Source organism: Coregonus lavaretus (assembly GCF_964263955.1).
Source record: "Coregonus lavaretus genome assembly, chromosome: 22".
NCBI lineage: Eukaryota > Metazoa > Chordata > Actinopteri > Salmoniformes > Salmonidae > Coregonus > Coregonus lavaretus.
In genome coordinates, this window is record NC_140009.1 from 26962776 (window position 1) to 26978157 (window position 15382).

The 15382-nt window shown below is 40.1% G+C and overlaps 1 protein-coding gene across 1 annotated transcript in view; it reads left to right on the forward strand.

Annotated features, from left to right (window-relative positions):
• camta1a (calmodulin binding transcription activator 1a) overlaps positions 1-15382 on the forward strand; it is a gene marked incomplete at its 3' end in the record, with an annotated part of 435119 nt that overhangs the window by 6404 nt on the left and 413333 nt on the right. Inside the window, exon 3 of the mRNA XM_084187479.1 lies at positions 11812-11915. Within this exon, the coding sequence (XP_084043605.1) occupies positions 11812-11915 (104 nt within the window). The remainder of the gene's footprint in view (positions 1-11811; positions 11916-15382) is intronic.

Below are 15382 nucleotides of genomic sequence, written 5' to 3' on the forward strand. Positions count from 1 at the left end.
TCTTTGACTTAGCCTTTCCTCAGCCTCACTTATGAATATAGGCCTATTCAATTTAGCAACACCATAGTAGACTCAAATCTGAAATCTAACACTGTGATATAAATAATATAGGCTAACTAACTATGATAATTGGTTGCCCAGCATTCCACAAAAAGCATACATCTCCCTCTCTTTTCACCCCATCAAGAGTCACCAGACTGTAAGAAAGTTGGCCTGTAGAGCTCCTTTGACAACAACCATTGTTATTGTGATTACTGCGAGGGAAACATGGCGGTGCTTTCATTTGCCCTCTTGTCATAGTAAACCCCATCTCAAGTTTCCCCCCTAGCAGTGGGCCTAATCAAGCATTGTTTAGATTTTTCAGAAGTGTGGGCCTACTCACTGCCTCTCTGATCATTCATATTTGAAAAGATTGTGCTAATCATGAAGAGGTCTGAGGGGTAGACTGCAAAGCAGGATCAATGAGATAGCCAGATAACGGGCCTAAATCTTCTGAAATAACTTTTTATTTTTTGTTAAGATAAGCTTGAAATGAGCACGGTCTCATTGACTCAACAACCAAAAACCCATTTCTAAGTTTAGCTTCCTTAATGAACCAGAAAATCTGTTATTTCTGGTTGTTCATCAAAGTTAGCCGGCTAACTCATTGATCCTGCTTTGTAGTATACCCATCAGGTCAGTCCAATCAAAGCCTTGTTAAGCCAGATGCAAAATCAGTGAGATCTTAAATCTTTGGGTAGAGGTCAGGATATCGGCATCATACTGTAGAAAGTTGAAGTGAGTGAAGAGGAGGTCCATATAGCAATAGCTTATATTTTTCTATATTTCCTTTAAAATGAAGGCTAGTTATGACCGATGCAACATGGCAGTCAAGATGGAAACTAAGAATGAGGTTTTTGATGCAAATAATATGCTGAGTGTGTGATTAGCTCATTTTAGAGGTGGAACTCAAGTGCTTTATTTGTCATCAGAAGTGGTTGTTTGTTTGGATAATGTTAACAACTCAGCATAAGATGTTAACTCCCCTCTACCTTCCCTCCCTCCTCCCACATGTCTCACAACAGCTCACCCAGATTGATTGCTTTTGATTGACAGCATGTTATTAGCCCAGCACTGCATCTTGGCTGACCAATGCTTTCTTGTTCCGGTTTCGATTCAATCAATGTTTTTACTCCTATCATCCTAATAATGTTTTCAGTGTGGACCAGCCACTGAAGAGGGGGACAGTGTTTGTGGATGGACTGGGTCTTTAGTGGGCCTTGAGGATTAGGCTAGCTGGGTTTTCCTCCACAAGGATTGGGGCACTTGAGGGTTGTGTCTGACTGCAGACAGAAGACTTGTTAGGCTATTCACTGATTTGATCCCTATGTCAGGTTCTAATTCATTTGGATCTGGTAATTATTACCCAGCAAATGCTCCAGGTGCTCTAATTGTATACCAGTCTGTTTGAATTTGTTCTATGTTGTTTTAGCATGTCTTGTGATGTCATCTGTTTCATATGCTTGAATGGGCCTATTGAGTATGCCTAATGAAAAATGCATGTCAGAATTGCATGTTATAGAAAATATGTTTGTTGCATGGCTGTGTGCTTTAATTTATTTCGTGCATGGATGTTTAATGCCTTTAATATTGTTATTTACTGTTGTTTAACATTTTGTTTGTTTATCTGATTGGAGTTATGTTTCCGTTAAATACTGTGTATTCATGTTTGTGATATAGCCTAGTGTTGTTAATCTGTCACTAAAGACATAGCTAGACTACATTGCAAAGTCGATACTGGGCAGTTGTGGAGTATTTTGGATTTATTTTACAGATGTAGGATCTTAATTTGATCACCCTTTTGCAGGATCACTTTCCTGCAATGCATCTTGTAGTGTATTTGAGGTTTAAAAAGGCTTCTGAAGTTTGTAATTTCCACTTTGTAGGTATCAACCCCTACAAAAATGTCAATTAATTATAATCCACATAATAATTCACATGTTCTGTTGCTGCAGGATTATTTCCATGCTTTCACAAACTGGCTCAAATTAATATCCTACATCTGTAGTTCTTAAGAAAGATATTAGATCTTCACGAGTGCGTCACTAAATAGCCTAGACACTATGCACAGCCAACAATGGTTTACTGAATGAGCCAAGGTACCATAATATTAGCTCACCATTTCCCCACAATATGGGCAGCACTAGGCACAGATTAAAATGAAAAACTGTCACTCTCGGAGCGCACTGAGACAGAGTCGGAGGAGAGAGTGTTTTGTGTTGAGGGCCAGGGTATTGATTAAAGATTTGTTTTTGTCAGCCTTTCCAGCCTCATGACCTACGCTCTCGTCTCCAGGGTGGGGCCGGAACAAGCTAGCATGACAGATACCCGTAAATTCCCCCAACTGTTTGCTGCTTCACAGGCAGGATCAGTGATAATCCAAAGATCAGCACATAGGAATATATATATTTTTGGGGTCCATTTGATTGAGGGTGTTGTGACTCATGAAAAGTCATGCTTTACCCCTCCCGAGTCCCTACTACCAAGGAATAGAAATAGGCTCGACAGTGTTGATCAGTGGTGCTCATCAAAAACAGGCCTTGTAGTAGGCAGTGAACAGTATATTTTATAGGCCCCTTACTGGCTTTTGAAGGAGCCCAAATCACCTGAGTAGTCGGGTGGTACTTTAGGTGGCTAGGCCCTAGGCAAACTCTCTCTTGGACAGCTCCTTTATCAACACCAGGGCAATAATTGGCTGCCCACCAGCCCAGCCAAGCCCTGCTTAGCCCAGCTCAATTCAGCACCTTCCCAGCTAGCACATAACATTCTGAGAACCATATGTTTCTTAGAGCTTGGTGAGAGTATGGTTGACCTATGGTTATTTTGCATGCAACCTTCCCACAACTTTTTGGGAATGGTGCAGGATAGTTGCTTGACTTTGGAACATTTTCAGCACATTTAAGGAACTTGACAAAAAAACGTTAATCTCATTGCTTTAACAGAACGTTTCCTAAAAGTTCAAACATGGTTACATTTAATTACATTTTTTGTCATGTTCTAGGAACGCTCTCCAACTGGTTTGACATTGGGAACGTTCTCAAATAGTTCAGATAATGTTAAGAAACAACCTTCTGTGGGAATTTCAGTTATTCAGCATAACGTTTCCGACAGGTTTCCTCATGGTTCTATTTAAAGTCATGTTCTCAAATTGTTCAGAGAATGTTAAGAAACAATGTTCTTCTGTGGAAATTTCAGTACTTCAGCATAGCGTTTCCTACAGGTTTTCTCATGGTTCTTTTTAAAGTCATGTTCTCATTGTTCCGATAACGTTAAGAAACAACGTTCTTCTATGGGAATTTTAGTACTTCAGCATAACGTTTCCTACAGGTTTGCTCATGGTTCTTTTTAAAGTCATGTTCTAAAATTGTTCAGAGAACATTACGAAAACTTTCCATAAAAACCACAAGAAAACTTTAGTAACATTCAGAGAACGTTCTAAGAATGTTATTTAAAATCCTGTACATTCCGTTCTCAGAATCAACAAAACTCTCTCTCCTCTATCTTGTTAAGTGTATTCAGGTGTGTTGACCGCGCTCACTAATTGGCCACACGTGATCTTAATGAGTGCTTGTTTGCTTTTGAAATGGGGTTTGTTTGAATAGACTAAAATGAACAGCTTTGTATGAGTTAAAAAAACATGACATGCCAGCTCCATCCTGGTGGCGCAGTGGACTAATTCCATGGATAGCGAACAGAAGATTATAGGTTTGAATTTCACTGACATCGTGTCACAATAAAAAGGAAATGTTATTGCATGATTAATGCCTAAGAACATTTATTTCCATGTGTCCTATCTGTGCTTGGAGTTCAAAACAGTTAACCCAAACTCAGCTAGCGGTATTATTACAAGTTTTATTGAAACATGTTCTCAGAATGTTATTTAATTACTTTAAAATAACCTATAATTTCCATCCCAGAACATTAATAAAACCTCCCAGGAAAACTTTCAGGGACGTCTCTGCAACCTAAAAATGTATGTTCCCAGAACTGGTGAAATGTTCACTTCCGTTTTCAGAACATTTAACAAGCTTAAGCCTTCGTTCCCAGAGCCAATGGGAAACCAAACATGTACGTTCCAACAACTTCCAAAGAACCAAATGTGCTAGCTGGGTTCTGATATAACAAGCTCTTGTTTTGGCCTGTGTTGCACTTCAGTGTTTTACAACCAATTGCTTGTTGTTCTTTTTTCAGCCAGACGGGATAGTTTATTTTGTGGGCTATAATAATCATACCTGCATAAAATCAGACAAACATTGATTTGATTTGCAAAACAGGATCATGTTTGTTTCACATAATGATGCAATTCTGTAGGGTGGTGAAAACAAAAATACGACATAATTTTCCCGATAGGTGTCTTTTGAGGGCTAGTCTATTTATGTAATCTTACACACAATTAACTCGGTAGGCTTAATTGTTGGTAGATGGGCATTCCTTAATCTGATAGTATTAGCGACTAAAATCATCAGTCAAGACAGACTGGCAGGTATTTATCGACAGATAAAGGCCTTACTCATCAGTTTGGCTTAGAAAGTCATCAGAGGGTCATCTTAGATCTTAGACTCTTCTAGTTCAATTTTCAATTGTTGTTCCAATTTGCGAGCTATTTCTGTTATCAGCCATGCCTTCTGATAGATCTTACATCATAGCCTTAAAAATGTGTTGACCATATTTGCTATAAGGGACTTGATTAGGCCTATAGAAGGCTGCCTACCCAATGGTGCAACATTAGACTGTGCCTTTAAGAGATACAGGTGATTCCACGCCAGGATAAGCCAAAAATATTTAGGTTATCTCAAATTATTCTGTAAATTTTCACATAGAAACTTAATTGGGAGGATGGATGTGTGACATGCTTTTTATGTTTGTATCACAAACCGGTTTTGAGAAAATCATGATGAAAGTGGCCATTTTAGGCCTTTTTTTAGAACTCTCCTGTAACATCTCAGTGTCATTATACTCCTTATAGCAGGTCTATTCAACTATATTCTTACAGAGTTCAGATGTAAAAAAGGTTAATTGTAAGGGGGCAGATTATTCTTCGGAAGAACTGTATAAAAAAGCAACGCACACACACCAATAAAACACTTCTTAAAATTAAATGTTCATTAAAGTAATTAGGAAAGAAATGAAGGGTGCTCAACCAACCTGAGTCGAGGTGCAACCAACATTTTTTATAATCATTGAAAAGGAAAAGGCACAACGCTCGCTCACCATTTTTTTAATGTTTATTTAAACAACTAATAAAAGCTTCTTAAAAGTAATTATGTCATTTTAAAATCATCTGATAACTAAGCAGCTCAATAAATAACACAAATATATGTCAAATCAGGTAAGGTCAAATTCCAGTCTGAAGGAAGTATGCTTTGAATATGTTTTTTTGAAAATCTCACTCCCGTCCCTGTTAGCATCAGAGAGGAAAATAGAAGGTCGTAGCTTTCAGGAATGTGGTCATAATATTTTGTAGCTTAAACCGTTCAAACGCTAGAGACAAATTCATACGAATAAATAATTATCAACGTGCCACATAGGCGCTAGAAACCCCCCAAAAACGCTAAAAACCACATTATAGAGTAGACAACCACGATAGTGCTTTTCATTTTGGCACTGAACGTCAGATTTCACAGGGATTTTTTTGCTGAACTTTTATTAATGTGAGCATTGCCAGAACAATCTGAGATACCCCAAATATTTTTGGGCTGTCCTGGCGTGGAATCGCCCATAGGCCTAGGCTACTGTATTACCAGCACATTGATTAGCATGCAGGCTGCTATATCTAAATGCAAAGCCTTCATCTAGCTAGTCTGACTCATTTCATTAGAAGCAGATAAATCCCAGATTTCCCAGGATGTCCCTTTCGATGTTCAGATGGAGAGGGAGACCAGTATTTCATTATAATTTAATCTAATGAACATCTAGGCCTATCTGATAAACATCTAATTCCAGTGTCAGATTTAATTTATCCTTAAAGTAGATGAGAAATAAAATGTTTTATAAGGTGGTTAGGCCTAGGCCTAGAAGACGGTTTTAAAAACAGTCACATAGTTAAAATGATTAATTGGGAAACAAACGTCACATAGTTTGTTGTGTGGAATATTTCCTTTTACTCAATTTTCGGCCTCTATTTTATTTATTTTAAGCATCAAGTGTTTTTTAAACAACATCTCTATTTTGGCAGATGTTCCATTTCTGCATAAACATTCTCAGAAGCAATTTGTCTCTGGTAATATGTGGTTCAGATGTGGATTAATCAGTGACTTTCAGATGTTTGTCAAAGGCTTGTGTTGCGCGTCTGGCATCCAACCTATTCCCATGTGGAAGCAGGCTGAGGCTCTATCTATCACACCTACTGTATATATGTGGATTCCCCTTCGTCTCACCGGCACAGTTGACAAACCTTTTATTAGTGAGCAAAACTCTGTTTGAACTAAAGCTTTCAAAGGAACCCCTTCTCCTCCTCCACAGCTGTGGAAAAGCCCAGTGGAGAAAATCAGAGGATCGCTGAAATAACAAGTGATCAAATTGACAATGTAGGCTTAATAAATGGGAGAAAAGATGCTTTAGTTGATCATTTTAAACAGGTTCTGTGGTTTGTTTTGTGTTCTCCAAATAGAGAGCCAGTCTGAGCCTAATAACAGGACGTGAGAGTGACAGTGTGAGAAGCTGAGAACACGGCCCTCTTAAGGTGCTCAAGAGGTAGACAGTGAACAAATCTGGAATGTGGATGCCATATCTTAAACATAAGATTTGCTCTACTCTGAGCTTTTTAAATATTACCCAAAACCTTTTTTTACTTAAGTTGCATGCATATTATATGCTACATCCTTATAACCAAATTGCACAAACAGTTAATAAAATATTAATGTATGGGACTGATGAGGATATCTCCCCTCGTTGATGTCATCTGAGGGTGTGAGGGATAGGCTGGCTAGGCGAGTGGGCCTGCTGCTGCTCTGCAGAGGATTTATTAAACAAGCTCTGTGTGTACTGTAGGGAGGAAGGTGAGAGATGGCCAAGGCTCGCCCTGGACACCACTGGTTAATATCTGAGTGTGGTCCACTCTGCCTTGAAACATCACCTTTAATGTTCCTGTACGCTCTCGTTGGCTGGCCCTCACTACATATTCGTTGCCAAACCCACTGGCTCCAGGTCATCTATAAATCCCTTCTAGGCAAATCCCCGCCTTATCTTAGATCATTGGTCACCATAGCAACACCCACCGTAGTATGCGTTCCAGCAGGTATATCTCACTGGTCATCCCCAAAGCCAACACCTCCTTTGGCCGCCATTCCTTCCAGTTCTCTGCTGCAAATGACTGGAACGAACTGCAAAAATCTCTGAAGCTGGAGACACTTATCTCCCTCACTATCTTTAAGCATCAGTTGTCAGAGCAGCTTACCGATCACTGCACCTGTACACAGCCCATCTGTAATTAGCCCACCCAACTACCTCATCCCCATATTGTTATTTACATTGTTATTTATTTTGCTCATTTGCACCCCAGTATCTCTATTTGCACATCATCTTCTGCACATCTATCACTCCAGTGTTAATACTAATTATAATTGTAATTATTTTGCACTATGGCCTATTTATTGCCTTACTTCCATAACTTACTACATTTGCACACACTTTATATAGATTTTCTTTCTATTGTGTTATTGACTGTACGTTTTGTTTATTCCATATGTAACTCTGTGTTGTTGTTGTTTTTTCCGCACTGCTTTGCTTTATCTTGGCCAGGTCGCAGTTGTAAATGAGAACTTGTTCTCAACTGGCTTACCTGGTTAAATAAAGGTAAAAAATAAAAATAAAGGAGCCTGCACTCAGTGGACTCACATGGCTTCTCATTGGAAAACAAACAACATATGAACATTCTGCAGACAGAGTATACAATGTGTGCTGAATGACAATCCACAGTAAAAAAAAAAAAAAGAAGTTAGAAAATACAATTAGTCCAACAATAGCTAATTGGTCTAGTCTTAAAAAGCAAAACATTTAATAAGGCGATCTTCATTTTTTTTAGTCCTTTTCATTATGTGCTGCTCTTTTTGTTTTGTTTGATTTTTGGGTGTGATTTTTTTACCTTATTTCCCATTTCCTTGTTTTTCCTAATTTGCCCATGTCCCGTTTTCCCTCTCATTTCCCTCCCTTGTGCATGGTCATGGCTACATTAATTCACCTAACATGCTGCGTAAGTTATCCTAACCTGCTACGAAAAGTCAAATCTGACGTTAATTTGACAAAAGCTGGATCCTTTCTAGCCATGACCCTGGTACATCTCTGATCATTTAGCTCCATCCTGTTTGCCTCTGATGACAACAATAACACCACTTTGGTGGTACCTATGAGCAGATGCTGCATGGGCTTGTTAATTGGGCGAAGCAAATGATTACAGATACCTGTTCAGCTCAGCTCATATAAAAATTGTTTACACATGCAGAATTACTAGGTACAGCTGGATGCAGCAAACACCTAAATATCTACGAATCCATCTCTACTACCTGCTCCCTGTGGGAGCAACACTAAACATGGCTCTGATGTTTCTCTCCCTCCCTGATCAGGTGGCTGGAACAGCAGTTTGTTTGTAGCATGTGAATGAATGGTGGGATTCTACAAGCTAGGGCTTACTAGGCCTATACGTTCTGTTCCCTTTCAATAGGTCTCTTCACATAGGCTTAGTACACGACTGAAGAAAAAAAAAACATAAGTATTTGCCATGGGCTCTCTGTGCATGGGCTCACCAGAATTGATAGAAAGTGAAGAATTCATCCATTTATGGCCCTGTAAAATACATTTAGCAGGAAAGAATGCAATTTTTTCAGCAGATGTGCCATGATGGGTCACCAGTGACTGTAGTAGGAGGATAACAATCTGAGAAAGATGCTATCCCCCTGTTACTAAAGATGATTTCCACTGAAACGCTCTCAGAAGCAAGTGCGTTGCTTTAATTGCAATACCAAATCAGAAAAGTTATATTATAAGGGTCTATTATTATCCTTCTACAAATAATACACCTTAATTAAATAAACATTCTTTCACATTTCTTTTACATCAACAAATACACTATATACAGAAGTATGTGGACACCCCTTCAAATGAGTGGATTCGGCAATTTCAGTCACACCTGTTGCTGACAGGTGTATAAAATCGAGCACACAGCCATGCAATCTCCATAAACAAACGTGGCAGTAGAATGGCCTTACTGAAGAGCTCAGTGACTTTCAACGTGGCACCGTCATAGGATGCCACCTATCCAACAAGTCAGTTCGTCAAATCTAGAGCTGCCCCGGTCAACTGTAAGTGCTGTTATTGTGAAGTGGAAACGTCTAGGAGGAACAACAGCTCAGCCGTGAAGCGGTAGGCCACACAAGCTCACAGAACGGGACCGCCGAGTGCTGAAGTGCGTAGCGCGTAAAAGTCGTCTTTCCTCGGTTGCAACACTCACTACCGAGTTCCAAACTACCTCTGAAAGCAACGTCAGCACAAGTACTGTTCGCCGGGAGCTTCATAAAATGGGGTTTCCATGGCCGAGCAGCCGCACACAAGCCTAAGATCACAATGTGCAATGCTAAGCGTTGGCTGGAGTGGTGTAAAGCTCGCCCTCATTGGACTCTGGAGCAGTGGAAACACGTTCTCTGGAGTGATGAATCACGCATCACCATCTGGCAGTCCGACGGACAAATCTGGGTTTGGCAGATGCCAGGAGAAGGTTTGGTGGAGGAGGAATAATGGTCTGGGGCTGTTTCTCATGGTTCAGGCTAGGCCTCCTAGTTCCAGTGAAGGGAAATCTTAATGCTACACCATACAATGACATTCTAGACGATTCTGTGCTTCCAACTTTGTGGCAACCGTTTAGGAAAGGCCATTTCCTGTTTCAGCATGACAGTGCCCCCGTGCAAAAAGCGATGTCCATACAAAAATGGTTTGTCGAGATCAGTGTGGAAGAACTTGACTGGCCTGCACAGAGCCCTGACCTCAACCCCATCGAACACCTTTGGTTTGAATTGGAACGCCGACTGTGAGCCAGGCCTAATAGCCCAATATTAGTGCCCGACCTCACTAATGCTCGTGGCTGAATGGAAGCAGGTCCCCTCAGCAATGTTCCAACATCTGGTGAAAGCCTTCCCAGAAAATACTGTTATTGCAGCAAAGGGAGGAACAACTCCATATGAATGCCCATGATTTTGGTATCAGATGTTGGACGAGCAAGTGTCCACATACTTTTGGTCACGTAGTGTATAATGGTAATTGGAAATTCTCACCTAACAAATAGTATAATTATCCAGAAAACTTGATTTACATAGTAGCCAAGGTTAGTGTGTTGTACAGTACAGTAGCATTGCTTCCATTCTTTGAAAGGCCGCCTGCTTGTAGGAAGTCATGTTTTTATGATTGGCAGACAGTAAGTCTTCTCTCTGTTTAAACCCACTCCTAATGATAAGCTGTTGGTTGGGAATGAGCTATGCTCATTTAGTATGTAAATTGAAAAAGCTATGGATGCATACATTTTCTAGTAGCAAAAAATATTATTTTAATTTCCTTGTAATATTCATCCCAAGGACTATAGCCTATTAGTTTTTTCCATAATACCATACATTCACAATAAATTTGGTTCCAGACAAATAGCATTTGCACACATTTAAGTGTTGGATGAAATGCCATCTGTATAGCAGGAATGAGGAGGCAGTGTAATTTGAATGGACCTTGAACAGCATAGGCCTAATGCATGATTGTATCTAAGCATGTCTACTCTGCATTGAATTTGCTACATTATCTTTGTGATATGATAGTGAAATATAACGTAACCATGTAAAGCAATGGGCTTTCTAGTGACCAGGTTACTTTCTTTGAATAATTCACTGAATTATGGTATTCAAGGCATGAAGGCCTACAGCTTACATTTTGCAGACGCTCTTATCCAGAGCAACTTACAGTTAGTGAGTGCATACATTTTTCACACAGGCCCCCCGTAGGAATCGAACCCACAACCCTGGCGTTGCAAGCGCCATGCTCTACCAACTGAGCTACAGGAGGCCTAGCTTCTCACATCATAGACAGAGTAGTATGATTGGGGCGTTTACATTTTGTGCATTAGGCCCCATGGTTCTCTTTGTGGATATGGAAATATTGATGTCAAATGTAAAGTTATTGGACGACTCTAGGAGACTGACATATAATCGACAGATAATAACAAGTTGTGTGTAATTGAAGCCGATTCCCAGATAGGCTACCGCTACAGACAGTATTATTGTAATCTAGAAAGTCCGCTTCAGAACAATGAGGGTGAATGACAGTGATTTGACTGGGCTGCCATGCCCTTTGAAACTGTGGAGAGAGTCAGATGAGGCACGAATCAGGCCAGGGAAGCGCTTGATATACAACCCAGCTGTAATTGCACTACAGAACAAGTTGTATTTCCTTTTTTGATCATCTACTGGCATTTGGGCCTGTGTGAGAGTGTTGTACCACTTTAGCTTGCAGTTTGAATCACTGAAACAGTGGGCAGTGTTGTTCTAGTCAGACTTGCCATTCTTTCCTTTTTAGGTAACAAAAATTGGCTTTGCCTTTGTCCAAAGATGGATTGTTGTTGTACTGTTGTGATATTACCTGGTGAGGTGGGTTGTAACATCACAGCAACACAATCTTCTTCTGAAACTGGGCCAATTCAACATTGGCTCTGACAAAGTTCTGATTCCTCAGGTCTCACAAAAATGGAAGAAGGCCAAAAGGAGCAAGCATTCACTTACACACATATCTTTCTCTTTTTTGCAGATGAACATGGACATTTGAAAATATACCTGCCCAAAAAGCTGCTTGAATGTCTACCAAAATGCTCTTCGCTGCCAAAGGAGAGACACAGATGGAACACCAATGAGGTATGGGCCCTTCTTCTCCTCCCGGTTATCATTGCAAATGTTTCTGATGTCCTCTGTTACAATGTAAAAACACATTATGTTCATTCTTAAAGGGTAGGTAGCATAAATGTAACCACATGTAACATATGGATTTGCATTAGTATACGCATCAAAAGTCCCAATGCAAAGTTACAGGAAATGTTTTTATTTCTCGAGTTATTACATAAGAATGCCGAAGTCATGCCGGAAAGTGTTTTTGTGGCATGTGACATAATATGGAGGACCCGGCAAGAATGCCAGAAGGTACCAACCCTACCGTTACGCTTGTTTACACTGAGCTGCACTGGGGTCGGAACGCAATCATGGTTACATTAAGACACCGTGGAGTCGACATGAGATATAGGTTGGAAAACCTACCTCACTGCAGGGATGGGATATGCCACTGTACTCCACATTCTACCTTTATCCACACTAGGGATGTGACAAATGGAAAACATTTCTTAACGTTTAAACAGCAATTTATATTGCGGTTTTCCATTAAAACAATAAGAAACATTTATAAAATTCCACATGAATTCATAATGCAGCTGCGCTGCTGCCAGCAACAGTTTGGGTCATACGGTGCATCCCTTTCAGATGGTTAAGCATTGCACCTGTACTACCATTACTGTATCTCAATTCCACCTCACAAAGTTTGCATTTCCTTGTCATTTAAGTATTGCCATAAAGGACTTTGCTGCTGTCGCTTCCCTTTCTCTGACATTTTTCCAACTTTTAACGATGATGATGTAGTGGTGGAGAGTCAACTCCAAAATAATTGATTCCTCGACTCGAGCACGTTGACTCCCGGTGTCGACTCCCATTTCTGAGTGTCAAGATTTGATTCCACTAGGAATCGACTCCTAAGATTCTGTATTTTTGGAATTGAGAAGACTGATTAGTTGCCGTACTTCAGAGAACACAAACACAAGCGTCTTTCATAGCGAACTAGCGAGGAACAGAGAGAGAGGGTAGGGGCACAGTATAGGCAGGTCGGCCACCAAGCAGACAGTCAGAAATGTGCACTAGGCCTATCTATCAGCAATCAAAAGCTGTATCTCGCAATGGAATGCTGTATCTCGCAATTTCTTGGCTTGCAATGTCTCGCAACTTCAGTAAAGCAGGGCCTATCATTAATGAATGGGCTAGGATGTTCTACACGCAACAGACCGAAGACTGAACACACTCGCATCATTAGATAAGAGAAAGAACAGGAGTGTAATCATTAGTCCAAACAGTTCCGTTTTGCAACTAAAACGAGAGTTTCTATTGGACAAATTAAAATCGAATCAAATTACATTTTATTTGTCACATACACGTGTTTAGCAGATGTTATTGCGGAAATGCTTGTGCTTCTAGCTCCGACAGTGCAGTAATATCTAACAAGTAATATCTAACAATTTCACCACAACATATACCCAATACACACAAATCTAAATAAGGAATGGAATTAAGAATATATACATATATGGATGAGCAATGACAGAGCGGCATGGACTAAGATACAGTAGAATATTATAGAATACAGTATATACATATGAGATGAGTAATGCAAGATATTTCAACATTATTAAAGTGACTAGTGTTACATTTCTTAAAGTGGCCAGTGATTTCAATAGGCAGCAGCAGCCTCTAATGTGCTAGTGATGGCTATTTAACAGTCTGATGGCCTTGAGATAGAAGCTGTTTTTCATTATCTCGGTCCCAGCTTTCATACACCTGTACTGACCTCGCCTTCTGGATGATAGCGGGGTGAACAGGCAGTGGCTCGGGTGGTTGATGACCTTTTTGACCTTCCTGTGACATCGGGTGCTGTAGGTGTCCTGGAGGGTGGGTAGGTTGCCCCCGGTAATGTGTTCGGCAGACCGCACCACCCTCTGGAGAGCCATGCGGTTTGGGATTTTTCTTAACATTAAGGATCCCAATTTCGTTTAAACAGTTTAACGTTTAAAGTTCACACACCTAATCCACACTGCTCCATCGAGATTGTAATACTGCTAGTTTTCCTGGAAAACTGCCCTTTTCATCCTCATGCTACCTAGCACTAGCCACAGCAGCTGTTATGGAATGGCACGTCACGTTGAACAAAAAAGGAGCTGATTGGCTGACACTGCCATTACAAAATTGCTTTGGTGGCTACTGCTAGCTAGTATGAGGACGAAAGGTCAATTTTCTGGAAAAACAAGCAGCATTTAAATCTTCTCGATGTATCAGTGTGGATAAAGGTACAATTTGGAGTACAGTGGCATATCCCATCCCCGCATTGAGGTATGTTTTCCGACCCATATCTTGTGCCAACTCCACGGTGTCTTAATGTAACCATGATTGTGTTCCAACCCCAGTGCAGCTAATTGTAAACAAGCGTAACGGTAGGATTGGTATCTTCTGGCAAGTCAGCCTATTCCATATAATGTCAACTCCAACAAAAATAACTTCAAATGTATAACTTCAAATTAAACCAAATCGTTTGCACTCATGACTACTTGTTTTAATTACATTTTTTGCCAACTTACTTAATTAATTTATTGTTACAAATCAGCTTGCAAGGTTGCTAGCCAACTAGCCTGCTAACGTTAGCCCTACTAGCCTGCTAACGTTAGACCTACCAGCCTGCTAACTTTACGTGACTGCAAGAGTCAGCCAGTTTCTATCAACACCTAGCTTACAGCTACATAAAGTAAACCAAAGTTTTGGAAATACATGACGCAATCTAACCAGTTATCAAATAATGTTACTGGTATATGCGGTATATCTTAGCCAGCAAGCAAGCCAGCTAAAGTTAGTTATTTTAGCCTGCTAGCTAGCCTAGCTAGCCAACCACCACAGTTGACATAGCTAAGTAGTAAGCCAGAGAACAACACCAACTAGTCTAGCAAAGGCAGGAACCCACAGAACACAAAAATAAGCACGCAGATATAAAGTAGAGAGAGCGGAGACTTACCGATTGACGGCTGAGTTAGCTACCAAAGAAGAGCCAAGAAGGCACTTCAGAGGGAGAGGCAGTGTTCACCGGCCGAGGGAGAGTCAGCTAATCCAAAATGGAGCTTGCTAACACGGAGTAGATTCTCCATATGAAGTTGAGAAATAGTGCATTGTTGGTAGTTTACTTTGCTGAGTAAAAACTCATGCTTCCTACCCTTTAACATCAGACACAAAATCTGTCATTCTGCAGGCCTATATTTGCGCATTCATGGTAAATTCTTGAATTTAAAAACATTTCACTCAAACTTTTATAATTCAAATTAACTTCAGCTTTACTGTTTTAAATTAGTTAGCAAAGGAACAATTAATTTAAAAAAATGGTGCATTGTTTATTCTGACAAAGTACATATTATCTCAAAGTAGTCTATGTAAATTGTCTTATGTGTAGAATCACATGCTTATATTTATTTAGGTTCCAACATCAACAAATGTTTTTACAGCTGACAGAATTATATTCACTAGATTTT